The sequence below is a fragment of the Sebastes umbrosus genome, chromosome 14 (assembly GCF_015220745.1).
Source record: "Sebastes umbrosus isolate fSebUmb1 chromosome 14, fSebUmb1.pri, whole genome shotgun sequence".
Taxonomy (NCBI): domain Eukaryota; kingdom Metazoa; phylum Chordata; class Actinopteri; order Perciformes; family Sebastidae; genus Sebastes; species Sebastes umbrosus.
This window is the reverse complement of record NC_051282.1, coordinates 7,080,861-7,095,280: the sequence shown is the minus strand read 5'-3', so window position 1 is coordinate 7,095,280 and position 14,420 is coordinate 7,080,861. Positions and strand designations below refer to the sequence as shown.

At 40.6% G+C, this 14,420-nt stretch overlaps 1 protein-coding gene across 4 annotated transcripts in view; it reads left to right on the top strand.

The window, feature by feature from the left end:
* The first annotated feature begins 4,129 nt into the window (after nucleotides 1-4,129).
* The window catches only part of pecam1 (platelet/endothelial cell adhesion molecule 1), a 192,714-nt gene continuing 182,423 nt past the window's right edge, over nucleotides 4,130-14,420 (top strand). For 3 of the 4 annotated variants that reach the window (XM_037793416.1, XM_037793415.1, XM_037793414.1), the window contains exons 1-3: nucleotides 4,130-4,173; nucleotides 4,292-4,337; nucleotides 6,834-6,943. In XM_037793416.1, coding sequence (XP_037649344.1) covers nucleotides 4,157-4,173; nucleotides 4,292-4,337; nucleotides 6,834-6,943 — 173 coding nt within the window. In that variant the 5' untranslated portion in view covers nucleotides 4,130-4,156. Of the gene's footprint in view, nucleotides 4,338-6,833; nucleotides 6,944-14,420 lie in introns of all 4 variants that reach the window. The other variant, XM_037793417.1, reaches the window with a different exon arrangement.

Sequence of the window (14,420 nt, the reverse complement as noted above, 5' to 3'; positions counted from 1 at the left end):
ACACACCGTCTTAACAAAAACTGTTGATCTTCACAAAATGTGTCTGTGCGGTGTAGGTTAAAGAGGACCTATTGTGCTCATTTTCAGGTGCATACTTGTATTTGGGGTTTCTACTAGAACATGTTTACATGCTTTAATGGTCAAAAAACACTTTATTTTTCTCATACCGGCTGTGCTGCAGCACCTCTCCAGTCTGCTCTGATTGGTCAGCTGGTCCACTCTGTTGTGATTAGTCAACCAAACCAAACTCTTCAGACTCCTCTCAAGCTCCACTCTAACGAGCTTTGTTTTAGGGCGTGCCAAACCAGCCAAATGTGTTACTTGGTGACATCACCAAGTTACAGAAGAAAAGGCGGGACTTAAAGCGAGGCGTTTCAGGTAGTTCAGGAGCAGTGTTTCTGTGGAGGAGAATAACTCCCTTTGACGTGGACTTTGGGCTTTTTAACTTTGCAGACCTTTTACATGCACAAAGAAATTATAACGCACTAAAGGAAAGAGCAAAGGCACAAACGCATAATAGGTCCTCTTTAAGAGTGTACAGCCATGCTAGCAGCTCTGTCAGGCCGCATGTCAGATTGCAGTTATCGCAATTTCTGACTTGTAAATAGCGTTCACGTCAACTTCCAAGTTCTAATTACGACAGGGAAAATCAGATTTTTCTGAAATATTCAGCCAGGGCGGCAGTAGCTCGGCCCGTGGGGTGCCAGTTCACCTCCTGGGCACTGCCAGGGTGCCCTTGAGCAAGGCACAGGACCCCCAGAACTGCTCGCGTTATATAATAGCTGCCCCAGATGGGTTAAATGCAGAGAGTAAATTTCACTGTGTGCTGTGCTGTGTGCAAAAAAACAATGTACTGGACACATTGGTGTGCATGAACTTTGACATTTTGATCTGATGAAGTTCTAAAGTTATTACAATTGAGGGGATCATGAGTATGTGCACCAAATTGTATGGCAATCCATCCTAAATGTCAAGACAATTCACTCAAAACCACAAATGTGAACCTCATTGTGGCGCGAGAGGGAAAAGTCATGGGGTCACCAGAGTCATTAGGATACTCTGAGGACCATGAATGCCTGTAGAAAATGTCATGGCAATCCAACAAATATCACTTCACATAGACCAGTGAGTATGTTTTCCACCCTTTTCCTCAAACAAGATGGATAGATGTTTGGACATAACAAAGTGGATATGTTCTGGTATAGTTAATCTCATGAGAGTCGTAGTTACTAATAACTTTACATGGCTGTGCATCAATCATGGAATAGGAGGCCATCTTTGTAGTTTTTGTGACAAATGTCTATGCTGTTGAGACACTGGGTCTTTTTTATGGGATGTATTTTGCCTCATGTTTCTATGACAAATGAAATAGGAAACTGTGTTTTGTGCACAGGTCAGTTTAATGCATTTAAAGGATTCCATTGTGTTGCTAATCATGTCTACTAATCTAAAAAGTTTTGTTATTAATCACCCATAATGAAAGAGAAATTATAGGCTGTCTAGACTCAACATTTCCACTGCTGTCCAGAAAAGTGACTCATGAGGAAATCTGTCAGGAATAGAGCAACATGTTTGACATCTCATCTCTGTTATCCTTTGGTTGCACTGAGCATCACACAAATGTGGAATATGTCTCAGAAGAAACGGGCCTGAAGATTCACTCCCAGCTATATATCCCTGTAAGAAACTGCTCTCTTGATTTAATCTGCCTCATAAACTGCCGGCTGACCGATGATATGTGAGTCTGGAGAAGCAGTCAATTTAAAATGTTGAATAGTACTGCAACCGGGAACGGTAGATCTCTTAATTCTTTGGTGAGTACAGCAGGCGAAGAAGGAGGACTGCATTGGTAATGTGCTGCTGAACAGCCTCAGACTTCTTGTTACAGACATAAACATTCCTTCAGCCTTCACTGTCTGGGAATATGTTCACAGTAATGACTCATCTTTACTCAATAACACCAGAGGCATGCAGTCAACATGGGGCTGATTTTCTGGGGTTGTTTTTTCATTTACATTTCATAAACGGAAAAAAAGGTAGACAGGGTTTTGCAAAATAATGACTCATGCACCTCTTTTCCCATGTCAACATACCCTTTCTCAGCTGCCAAGGTTGAATGATAATAGCACCTAAAAACACGAGGGGTCAAAAGCAACAAATCCTACATGAAAGTGGTTGTTTTCTAATCTGATTTCAATCATGGAATCTTATCAGACACAAGGTTATAGAGCCTCACTGTAGTGGGGATCTTCATTAAAACCTGAGCCTGTGTTTCATCCGCTTCCTTCTGACAATCCTGACCTTCCCACTAATTGAAAAGGAGAGCTCCGGATTAGTGTGCACTGAATTATTTTTACGAGGCTTCACACACTCTGATGAGAAACTTTGTCCGGTATTGTTTGCATGTGCAAATGTGCAGCACCGTCATGTGTGCAACCTGAAACACAGTAACGCCTCCTCCTCCATCTGAGTTGTGGACCTGTCTATTTAACTAATCTCATATCGGCTGGGTTGAAATTCATTTTCTGACTTGATTCAGGCGACTACTAGGCTAGGCCTGATTAATATGTCCACAAACAAATAGATACAGTCACATCTGTTTATCTCTGATGCTTCATAGCTCTCATATCTTCTTCTAACATTGATTTTCTCCGCAACAAGAGAGACCATCAATCTAGCTTCAATTTGGGGCCAATTTCTGAGCACTGCCCTCATTTGCAAAGAAACTGTCAAGGCTCTGGTTAAAGTCATATGTTGTTTTCATCGGTTTCCCAACATCAGACCTTTTTGTTTTATGTCTCTTGTGTTTTCTTGGCTCCCTCTGACTTCTATAGTTGACATTTCCATTTCTCTCACTCTAAATGGGCGCTGAGCTGTGCAGGTCATTATGGGCCTGCCCTCCTTAAATGTTACAGTGGGGAACACACATTTATCCAGAATACCAAACCTGAAGTGTAGCTGTGGTAATTTCACAATATTGATTAATTGAAGAGAGGTTTTAAAATATATAATTGTGAGTAAGTGTAAGTCAATGCAGTTATAAAAGCCAGCAGACACACAAAGTAGTAACATTGTTGAAAGGTTACACTCCAAATAACTTTGATTATTCAGTGTTCAGTGTTCACCTGATGATGGCAGCCTGACAATATGTCTAATCAGTCAACAATAAGATGTGTTCAATTAATTGATAAGATTGATTAAGATCATTGACTTGCAAATGATAATAAAATGAGTTTTGGCGAAGAAGAGGAGGAGGAGGAGAAGAAGAAGAGGAGGAGAAGGAGGAGAAGAAGAAGAGGAGGAGGAGAAGAAGAAGAAGAGGAGGAGAAGGAGGAGGAGAAGAAGAAGAGGAGGAGGAGGAGGAGGAGGAGAAGAAGAAGCAGAAGAAGAGGAGGAGGATGATGAGGAGGAAAAGAAGAAGAAGAGGAAGAGGAGGATGAGGAGGAGGAGGAGAAGAAGAAGAAGAAAGAGGAGGATGAGGAGAAGGAGGAGAAGAAGAAGAAGAAGAAGAATAGGAGGAGGAGGATGAGAGGAAGAAGATGAAGAAGTTGAAGAAGAAAAAGAGGAGAAGAGAAGAAGAAGTTGAAGAAGAACAAGATGAAAAAGAAGAGGAGTAGAGAAAAAGAAGAAGAAGAAGAAGAAGAGGAGGAGGAGGAGGAGGAGAAGAAGAAGAAGAAGACTACTTCCGGTTTTCACGTGTGTTCCAATCCGAGTACTTCTGTACTTACACTTACTATTTTGAGTGCATAAGTGCGTTCACACTGGGAAGTACGGCAAAATGCAGTGCACTCAAAGTACCCGGATGTTGTACTCAGAACGGTCAGATCGTTGAATGTGGAACGCTGGACACTTTGCACACTCAACTGTCGCCATCTTGGCTACGTAGCGGAAGGGGCGGAGCCACGACCACTATTCAAACATACGTAGAGAACAGAATAAAACAATACAATACGTAAACATACAGGTGCATTTTCAGCCAACAGGAGGACACATCGTAGGCGTAGGCGACGACGTTGGAAACGTAATTTCCACTCTGCTTTCATTTTTTTTCAGAAGATATTTTCGCGGGTAGCGAGCCGCGGTCAAATGTTGCAATCGTCATTTCCGGTCAGTGCGCCGCAGAGTATTCGATTTGAGACGACCCTACCCCGCTGAAATGTACGCACTACTCAAGTGAGCACAGAGTACACACAGTGCACCACGTTGAAGTGTACTTCTGGAAGTCTAAACGGGTCAAACCTTCATAAAACTGTACGACGAACAAGGAAACGGGTATTTGTATATGTTTCAGCTGGATAAAAGTATTTAACGAATCTGGAAACATCTTCAAAACAGTGGTAAGTGTTATCATAACTACCGTATCTACCTGCGGGGGGTTAATAAAAACTCTAGCTAATGAACTCATCAGTTGAACACGATGCTTTAATGCTTTAATTTAAACTGAAGCTAACGTTAGCTAGGTTGTATTGTACTGCTGAGATTTATTTTAATTTTTAAACCTTTTCACAAAGGAGACGAGACGACCTGTCAACCATCATTTAGATGTGTACAACAGGCTAAACTAGCCAACTAGCTAAACTAGACTAGTTACTAGCTAACGTTAGATACCGTCATGAAAATGAAAACACAGCTGTCTATATGCAAACTGAAGAATGTGACTGTATCAGGCTTCATAAATAGTACAATGCTTGTGAAATGTGTGATTTCTGTTCCACTGTTGTAACCAGGAGAGCTAACAGTAAGTTAACCTAGTTATTGCTTAGCTAAAGGTTTTCCATTATATTTCAATCTTGCTCAAGATTTGAGTGAAACTTTTCATGACAGACATTTTAACACGTCATAGTAGAAAAAGCACAGGTGTGATTAATAACATTAATGAGGGCTGCACTCCATTTAGCTTTACCATTTTCAGTGCTGTGTGTCTACTGGCACACTGACACTCATTTAAAGGTGTCAATTACACCTGTTTTTTTTCTGCTATGATGACTCAATATATCTGCTGTGAAAAAGGCCTATTGCTGTATATTTTAAACCGCTGTATAAAGAGTGACTGACGGTGTCACTAGAACAATGACACACTGGATGTTACCCATGGATGTATTAAAAGAACTGGATCCAGCGTTGCAGGCGGGGCCCCGTTCATTCCTATGAGAGAGTTGCGGATTTGGCGCATGAAGCCTAAATGGCTCGACTTCCGTCTGGAAAAGTACCCGGATCTTGGCGGATCTTGGTCACCTGGGACATGCGCAGTAGCGTCTGTTCGGTCACATGACTCGGTCACGGGGTCCCAACGTCACGCCGTCATCACAGCTTGCGCTCCAGCCTCGGTCTCGATCTCGATCTCATTCACATGAATGGAGGAAGGGAAATAACTCTGGATTCAGGCTATTAGTGCATTTTACAACTTAAAAAACTTAATTTTTTAAATAGGGGCTATTAGAGTGTTGATTCACCTCAAAAAAATGTATACGCTGAGTTACAGACGTCTCTTTACCAATGTAAGTCTATGGGGAAAAGTCTTTTTGGGCCCAACGGCATGACGTGACTGACACGGAAGTTGCAGTATCGCCGTTTGGACACTACGTAAGTCCGGATCGTCGACCGGCGCACTTCCTGGGGGCTTGGTGTTACCACGTCTATCAGTGACAGATAACAACTTCCTCCTGCCTGTTGGTCCATGTCTCTCAGTATTAGCTCAGGTTAGATGTAATCATGGGTTCTACATAGTAGTAAATCTGTAGTGATTACCTGGACTACTGTTTCTGCCAGCAGACAGTTAAGGGTGGCCTTTAAGGCATCCATCTTCACTCCTCTTACCTGCCAAGCCTCACCACCCCTCAACGAACACAGGTTTGCCTTATTGGCAGGCAGAGGGGCTGCCAGGAATCCCCTATACTTGAATGATGTGGGTGTCTACTGAATAAAGAATAGAGCGAGCATGAGAGCGCAAAGACAGAGCTAGACAGGTGGAGAGAGTGAGATAAAGGTGTGAAGGTAGGATTAGGGATGAAGAGAGCAGGACGATCAAGGCAAATGTAGATTTTGAAGAGCTCCTGGCCTTTTCATGAGACTGGCTGCCATCTTGCCTGCTAGTCCCTTTTCATCAATTCAAACTCTGTAGAGGAGTGATGAGTTTACTGAGGTGCATCTCCATACCACCACCGCTCCATGTATGCACACTTTGCAGATATGGCCAAAATCTTCTATCACGATGTAGATGATTTCATATCTTTAACGATATATATCACAATATAGCATGTTTTCTGGTAATTCAATAAATATAAAGTATATATGAAGTAGCCACATGGTAGTCTATTTTTGTATGCTCCTGTGTGAATTAAATACTTGATAAATGAAAAGTACGGAGTAATTTTCTCATTTTAAGAGCTTGAGAGCAAAACGAACATAACAGTTCCAAGTAAAATTATAGAGACGAAAGAAAGAAATATAGACCTAGCCTATATTGCGATAGAAAAATATATCTAATAGACAGTCATTTTCCAAGCAAAAATGCCATAAAATATCAGGTTCCTAGCTTCTTAAATGTAGTGGAGCGGATAATATTAATATTTGAGAGGAATCGTGCAAATCATGACTCAAGCAAGACGTGTGTTTGGTTTCTGATCAAGTTTGCCCAATTGGCCATTTGAAAATCCAAGCTGGCAGCCAAATTGAGCTCCCAAAGTTGATTTTGTTTTTGATAAATGTTCATAGAAATGTGAGTAGTTGGTAAATTTGAATGATCTTGGTGTCAATTTCTATGTTTTCAAAGTTCTTCTGGAGTGGATTTTTTTGATTTTATAGCCCTCTGATGTACATTTTCTCATTTACAGGGTGGTAAAAGTAAATCAAGGAACACCAACTGGACCAAGTGTTGCCTATGTCAGCAGAAGGAAGGTGTAAAGTCTCCCCAGGCCAATCCTGCCAAAAGAGGAGATGACAGGTATGTGAACAAGGAATATTCCTCTGTGTCACTCACTCCATGCACTACCAATCAAGCTAGACCCTGCAAGACTTGACGAAGGTGGTGGGATAGAGGAAACCTTGAGACAAAATAAGGCACGGTATCACGAGAATTGCAGGCTGCTGTTACACAACACAAAGTTACACAGAGCTGAAAAAAGATCAACCTGAAGAGCTACTCGAGATCTAGAGATGAGGGCGGTAGAAGCAGGATCTCACAAAAGGTCCAAAAGACAAAAACACTAGTGTTTCCCATTCAACACTTAAGGAGGTGCGCTAAGAGAAGCAATGATAATGAAAGTGAATAAGAGATTAAATGAATGTCCAAGAACACTCAGTGATGGAAAACACTGCCAAATTGAGTGGTGGAGATGTCATAGCACAAGAACTGAAGTATCACCCTGCCTGCTTGATGGCTCTGTTTAACACTCAGTAGTGAGGATTTGCTGTTTTCTTTGTCATTTATGATAATACATTGAATATATTAGGTTTTGGACTGCTGGTTGGACAAAACAAGCAAATTGAAGCCATCACAGTGGCCGGTAATCACAGAATTAATAAGTAGATTAACAGATAGTGAAAATAATCGTTAGTTGCAGGCAGCTTTACACTCAATTTTTCTTTCTTTCACCGCTGTTCCTCAGCTTTTATAAGGTGAATCTGTAACATCTTTTTCAACATCCCCTGACAGGCTGAACTATTTTACTATCATTATTATCACAATATCATATTTTATTGTCATCTTATAACATGATCATTGTGCAGACTTGTTTTTGCCAGTTTATTAGAGCTGAAACAGTTGGTGGATTATTCAGTTGGACCTAGTCAGTTAACAGAAAATTAAGTAAAATAGTTTTTTTCACACAAAAGTGCTAAACATGCTCTCGTCCAAGTTTCTCAAATGGAACTATTTGCTGATTTTCTTTCTGATGGAATACTAAATCAAATATCTTTTAAGTATTGGATTGATTGTTGAACAAAACAAATAATTTGAAGACAACTTGAGGGCTAAAGAAAACAACAGAAAGTGTCCAAAGTTTGGGATCATTTCAAGCTGAAACAAAATTAAAACTCTGAACAGTGTGTGTATTGTTAAACTGAACTAGCCTTCCACAATAGCACAACATTAATGCTTTAATGCAGAAGAAAGCATCCAGTCTACGCATGCAGTCCACGGAGCCAATGTTAATGTTACCCTGTGTCACACAAGGTAACATTAGCATTTAATGTAAATCAATATGATAGTTGAAATGAAGGCTAGTAAAGAGTGTACGTTAATTATGGTTATATGTAAAGGCTAATTAATATGGTGGCTAGTTATGATGTCCCTAAGTTAGTTAAGTTTTGCCAGAAAATGGCACAAATCTTTCCATGAAGACAGTAAAAGCTTGTAGTTCTGAAAGTTAAATTGCACAGCTTAAAGGTAATGTTTATGTAATATTATTATTATTTAAATGTATGCCTTATAGTTTTAGGTTGAATGTATACCTTTTTTAAAGTAAATATTTCTTGTCAGAGTACTCGATTAATCGATGGAATAATCGGTAGAATACTTGATTACTAAAATAATCGATACTACTGCAGATTATTTTCTCGATTAATCATTTAGTCCATAATATGTCATAAAACAGTGAAAGATGCCCATCACAATTAAAGACTCAAGGTGCTTGCTAAGCAGTACTTCACATCTTTACAATTTTCAGCTTATTATTGAATAAGATGAAGGAAAGATGAAGAAAAACATCAAATGTGTGAAACTGAGAAGCTGGAACTAGAGAGTGTTTGGCATTTTTGCACTATTTACTGATGTTTTCCAGACCAAACTTTATATTCTGCACAGGGCATCAAGGTATTTTTTGATCTCAAACCTTTTAATCTCTAAAATTGACTTATACAAAGGCAGAGGTACTTAATTTGGTAAAGTTCCGGAGTATCCAGCATTTAAAAGTGACTTAGACAGAATGATACCCACTACTCAGAACAAGTCTGGCCTGTGCCTCTTGTTGTTTTAGACGATCCTTTACAGATGCAGTGAAGCAGAGAACAAGAGCAGATGAAACACAGCCAAACAGTGTGCGGAAAATGCTTTCTGGCAACGCTATCCGCTGCTCTTCCTTTCTGTCTCTCTCTAACATTATGAGGTAGTTACTGTAAGCCGGGCCCATAAGCGATCCCTAGATGCATGCTGGCACTACACCACTCAGTCTGCTTGTAGCTTCTGTCTTCTTGGCTTGTTTGAACTACCTGCTTCATTGCGCTGTGTAAATTAAAAATAAACTATTCTCAGCATAGAGGGACACCTATTCTCTGATGACAGTAAGTTCATTATCATTTTGAGTCTGATTGCAGAACATTAGAGCTGCTGGAGGAGACAGGATGGCTGATTGGTCCAAACTGGCACACACTGTGGCTGTAACTCCCTGTGGCTCAAGTTATGAAGAAATCAGGGAGCCTCTGTAGCAGGGATGCTCTGTCGATGTTAGCTGTATGTAGAAAAACACCATATATTGCCACCGTATGTGCTATTTTCACACCTGTTTTAGTTTAGTGACAATTAAGGTGCGGCCCATGTTATTATAATTTGAATCCAAGCACATACTATGGACATTTAAGGGAATACGCTCATGTGCTTTTTTGCAGCAACTCAAGAAGATACCACTGTCATATCTGTCCGTTAAATGTAAGGATACAGCCAGCAGCTGGTTAGCTTAGCTTACCACAAAGACACAGGGGGAAACCACTAGCCTGGCTCTGTCCAAAGGTATCAAAATCCATCTTTTAAAGATCCCTAATGTTATAACATGTTATATTTTGTTTGTTAAATTCATACAAAAACCAAAAAGTCTACTGTAAAAGCAATTTTCACCATTTTATTGGTGCCTTCAAATGGGATCGTGTTTACCATGTTCGCGAGAAGAGTCCATATGAACCCCCTCATGTGGTATTCACGACCTCTAAGTGGAAAGTTTCTGAAAGCTCGAAAGAGTTCACAAGTTGTGATGTGTTTGTTGACGTTGTCAGAAATAGCGGAGGCCATGGGAAGTAAATTTTTCGGTACGCAATAAGTGAATATATTGTAATTCTTCGTAATTTTATAATATGTCTGAGGAAAGTGTTGATATTCCCAACGACCTCATCTTTTTCCTCTGTCATTATGCCTTTGCATTTATTGCATTATGTTATATGCGCATATGCTGTACCCCCAAAGATATGACGCGTTGATGACGTGTGACCCAGCCTCCTTCAATAAGCCTTGTCTGCTGGTTGCCTGGCAACTGCTCAGAGCCAAGAAATAGTCCTTATGCTAAGCTAAGCTAACCAACTGCTGGCTCCAGCTACGTATCTATTGTACAGACATGAGAGTGGTATCGATCTCCCTGCAGGAAAACAAAGAAGCGTATTTCCCAAAATATCAAACTATTCCTTTAAGCGAACCCTGAATGTCCCAACTTTTACTCGTTGTCTCCCAGTATACTGAGCTGCTGCAAGTTTAAGTGTCAGTTTTACATTTCTAAACTGTAGGGACAGGTTTGCAGATGTAGAAAATGTTTCTGACTGTCTTGCCCGTAGTTGGGGGAAAATGGCTTTGACAGGCAGCAGAGATGAGATATGGATCTTGACAGGTCTGCCTATTGTATGTGCCTGAGGGAAACTCATCACCTGTCAGGGCCAAAATGACTATAGGCTGATGTGTTAGCCATGTTTGTCGCCTTTTCAATTCCTTGTTTGGATATTGAAATGAACAATCTTCCCTCACCGGAGTCACATGAATGTGTGACAACGATGAAGGCTCATCTCCTCTCTCTCGTCCGTCCTCCTCCCGTGTGGTGCGAAGGTATTGTGATTGTAATTGCCTTCAAGACTGGCTTAGGCTCAGGACCAAGGATCTTTCAGCTGTGATCTGTTAAGCCTATTACTTACTTGTTGCGTGAAGACACACAATCCTATGAGGATGAAAGCCGGAGTGTGAGAGCCAATTTGTGCCACTTGCTTTGGCATCGTCACATCCAGATCCAGTCTGTGCTGAAATATAGTGTAAGTCTTTGTTCTGTGGATCATTAGCACTTCAATACAGAGTAGACAACGCAATGAATTTAGAGGTCTTTGATTGTCAAAAGCAGACTCTTATTGGGCCGGATAAGGCAAACAACTAAAGCCAGTTGGATGGAAATTTGTCTGTGTCAAAGGATGCATCTCGACTTTTATTGGCAACATTTATTTTGATCTCATATAAACATAAAAGCCTTCACATGAAATGGGAAATGATTAAACTGCAGACTTGTTGTATTAAATGTGTAAAAAGTATTTGAAGTATCAACTCTCAAGCCAGCAGATTGCAACGAAAGTAGATGTGATGAACTTGTGGGAAACAAAAAGCACAGGCCTGATGATTGATTCATTGTGATAAAATCTGGTGATAAAACAGGTTGGACAGTTTCAAACCGCAGCCTGTTGGCAGCAATCCCACCCCGGACAGCTTCTCCGATGACTGACGTACTTGTGGCCTTAGATGATATTACAATGTATTTCTCAAGATCAAAAGACCCTGACACTATTCAAAATATCCCAAACTACCTGTTATTAAAATACTGAAATATCCTACACCTCATGTTCATTAAAGGAGCCCATTATTACCTCGTACACCCACACGATTTATGGCCTCTTCATGTAAGGCAATTCGCAGTTAAATGTGGAGGCCACATCCAGAACCTATAAAGACACTGCGGGTATGTCAATTTAACTTCTTTTCCCAATGAAGTAATGTTAGAGAGAGCTGGCAGGGTTATAAGTGCATTAAAGTGCATTAAACCCGGCTTGTAAAGATTCCATGTGTCAGAGAGCTGTGAGGCGTGACCTTGTAAATAAAATACAGTGAAGTAAGTATCCTGACATTTTAGTACAGTGGCAGTCAATTAGTCTAAGTCTTCTCCTCTATACATCAGACCGGCACAAACGGGTCTTTGCAAAATCGCAAAAATGTTTTATACACATGTCTAATAATTATTTTGCAACCTCGCCTGAACCTGAGCATTCACGATACCTTAATAAATTAAGGTTGATCGCCATCATGTCCCTTCAGTCTCCCCCCCGTCCAACACAGTGGCCGGACATTGCTTATCCAGACATCTATACATATTTGATTGAATCACGTTAGGCTAAGTGATGTCTGTAAATAACCAACCTGTTAATAGCCAACTGTTTGATCTATAGGCTGAGATTTAGTTGGAGACGACAGAAGGATGCTGCTATAACGTTAATGTATGACTGTTTTGTTTGATTTACCACACTGACACTGAATATTAGCATATCGTATGTACCTCAAATGTCAATGTGAAAACCTTGATTAACCCGCTACACAACAGCTTTTTGTTATTTTCTCTCATATGACAGCAAGTTTCTTTTTTCCCCATACGGGAAGTGCAGCCTCGGCGGTAACGCAACGCTGGTCTGGTCTATAGCTTGGAGCCATTAAGCCCCTCTATTATATCTTTGTTAGGACACGGCAGGGGAACAAACTGGAGATCAGCGTTTTTGGATTTATTGTTGGTACAACCAACTACACAGCAAGTCTTAGGCATAGCGTTATTACTATTTGGTTTGTTTAAAGTAGAAGTTTGGAGACATGTTTTAACTTCTTCTTTTTACACTGTTACCGTCTATGAGGGACGCGGGATTGTTTTCATCCAAAAGGGGGCGCAGTCATGCGAGCCTACTCTGGATGATGTATTGCTGGTCTGATGTTTTTGGTTGTCCTCTTTTCTTTTCTGTAATACACAAAGACTCTGGATATGTGACTCAAACATCACAAATGTATCACTGTATTGGAAAATAGGAGGATATGCTCCCTATTTGCTTTTTACAACCAGTTGAGGTAGTTTAGGGTCTTAATACATCACCCCCACCCTCATCCACGTCCATTGGCTCCCGGTCAAGTCCCGCATCACCTACAAATCCCTCAATGCCCTGGCTCCTCAGTACATATCTGACCTCCTCCACCCTTACACACAGTCCTGGAAGCTGAGATCCTCAGGAACGGGTCAGCTCTCCATCCCCCACACAATCCTGCGAACTTTTGGAGACAGAGCTTTCAGTGTGACAGCCCCCACCCTCTGGAATTCTCTCCCCACCTCTTCAACAAGGCCTACGGCCTCTCTAGCTACTGTTATGTTCTGTATGTTGTGTCTACTATGTCTATGCTAAGCGCCCATGGGTTTCTTGAAATGCGCTATATAAATCCAAGTTATTATTATTATTATTATTAATAACAAAAATACCTCATGGCCATATCTGCTTTGGATGCTTGAATGTTAACAAAAAATGCATGTTTAGGCTGCTCTTCGTGCCGTTGCCACAACAACACCGATATGAACAAGCATCAAGAAAATGAATGGACGGACTGCTGAACACATTGAAAACATACTGCATGTTATTTAGGCCCTACAGTAAATACAGCATGCTGGTGAGTGTAAGCAGTGGGCAGAAAATGTTTACTTGTTGGCAATGTGTATATGATTTACCTTGACTCAGCTCCTAACTCCTATCAGACACAGTTTTGTTCGTGTGGGTGTATGTGGCAGTCGCCATATGTGGAGGAGGCGCTTTTGTTTGTATAGTTGGACCCGTGTCATACGATTATACAAGGTATCCTGCAGAGTTTTGCATCTGTTGTTGTTTATGTCTTATTCAGTAGTGTCATCCGAACAGCAGAAAGATAAAATGAAGTGGAAATGGCTGTCGGCTAAATTCTCGGGATGCATCTCATTCATTATGTAGAAAGACAAGAAGTGTTTTATGACTATTGGTTTGCAAATGTTTTAATGTTGTAAATATTAAAGAAGGGAAGAAAGAAGAGAGGCCATTCAGCCATTTAAGATTTTAAATACGTTTTCCACATTTTTTATTCATGTACAAGCACCATTTGAATTTATAATCATAGTACAATGTGTTTTACTTGCCATTTTTGCCATCACTATTTTTTGAATCTACAACTTTTAATGTGGTGTAAATCTGGATTAGAACTTTCCATATGTTGCAACCCTTGAATTAATGCAAAGATGATGGAGATGAGCTTGTTAGGTGTCCCATCTTGTTGCTGTTGGTATCCAGATACAGTACAGATTGAAACTTGAACGCTAATATGTTATTTACTAGACTGGCACTGTCAACCAAGACCGGTGCGATCTGACCATATATTGTATATACTGTAAGAAGTGGACGTAGTCACCGTGACGTCACCCATTGGTTTGTGGACTGCAGTTTTGAAGCCTCGAGTTCAGCATTTTGGCAGTCGTTGTCTTAGTTTTTGTCCGTCACATCTTGGTTTTTTGCAACCAGAAGTGACACGAGAGGGTGGAGCTAAGTACAACCGAATGCTGAATAAGACTTTTGTAGGCAGCCAAAATGTTATAATTAACTTTCATGAACTGAAAACACACTGTGAAAGGGTTAAAGTTGTA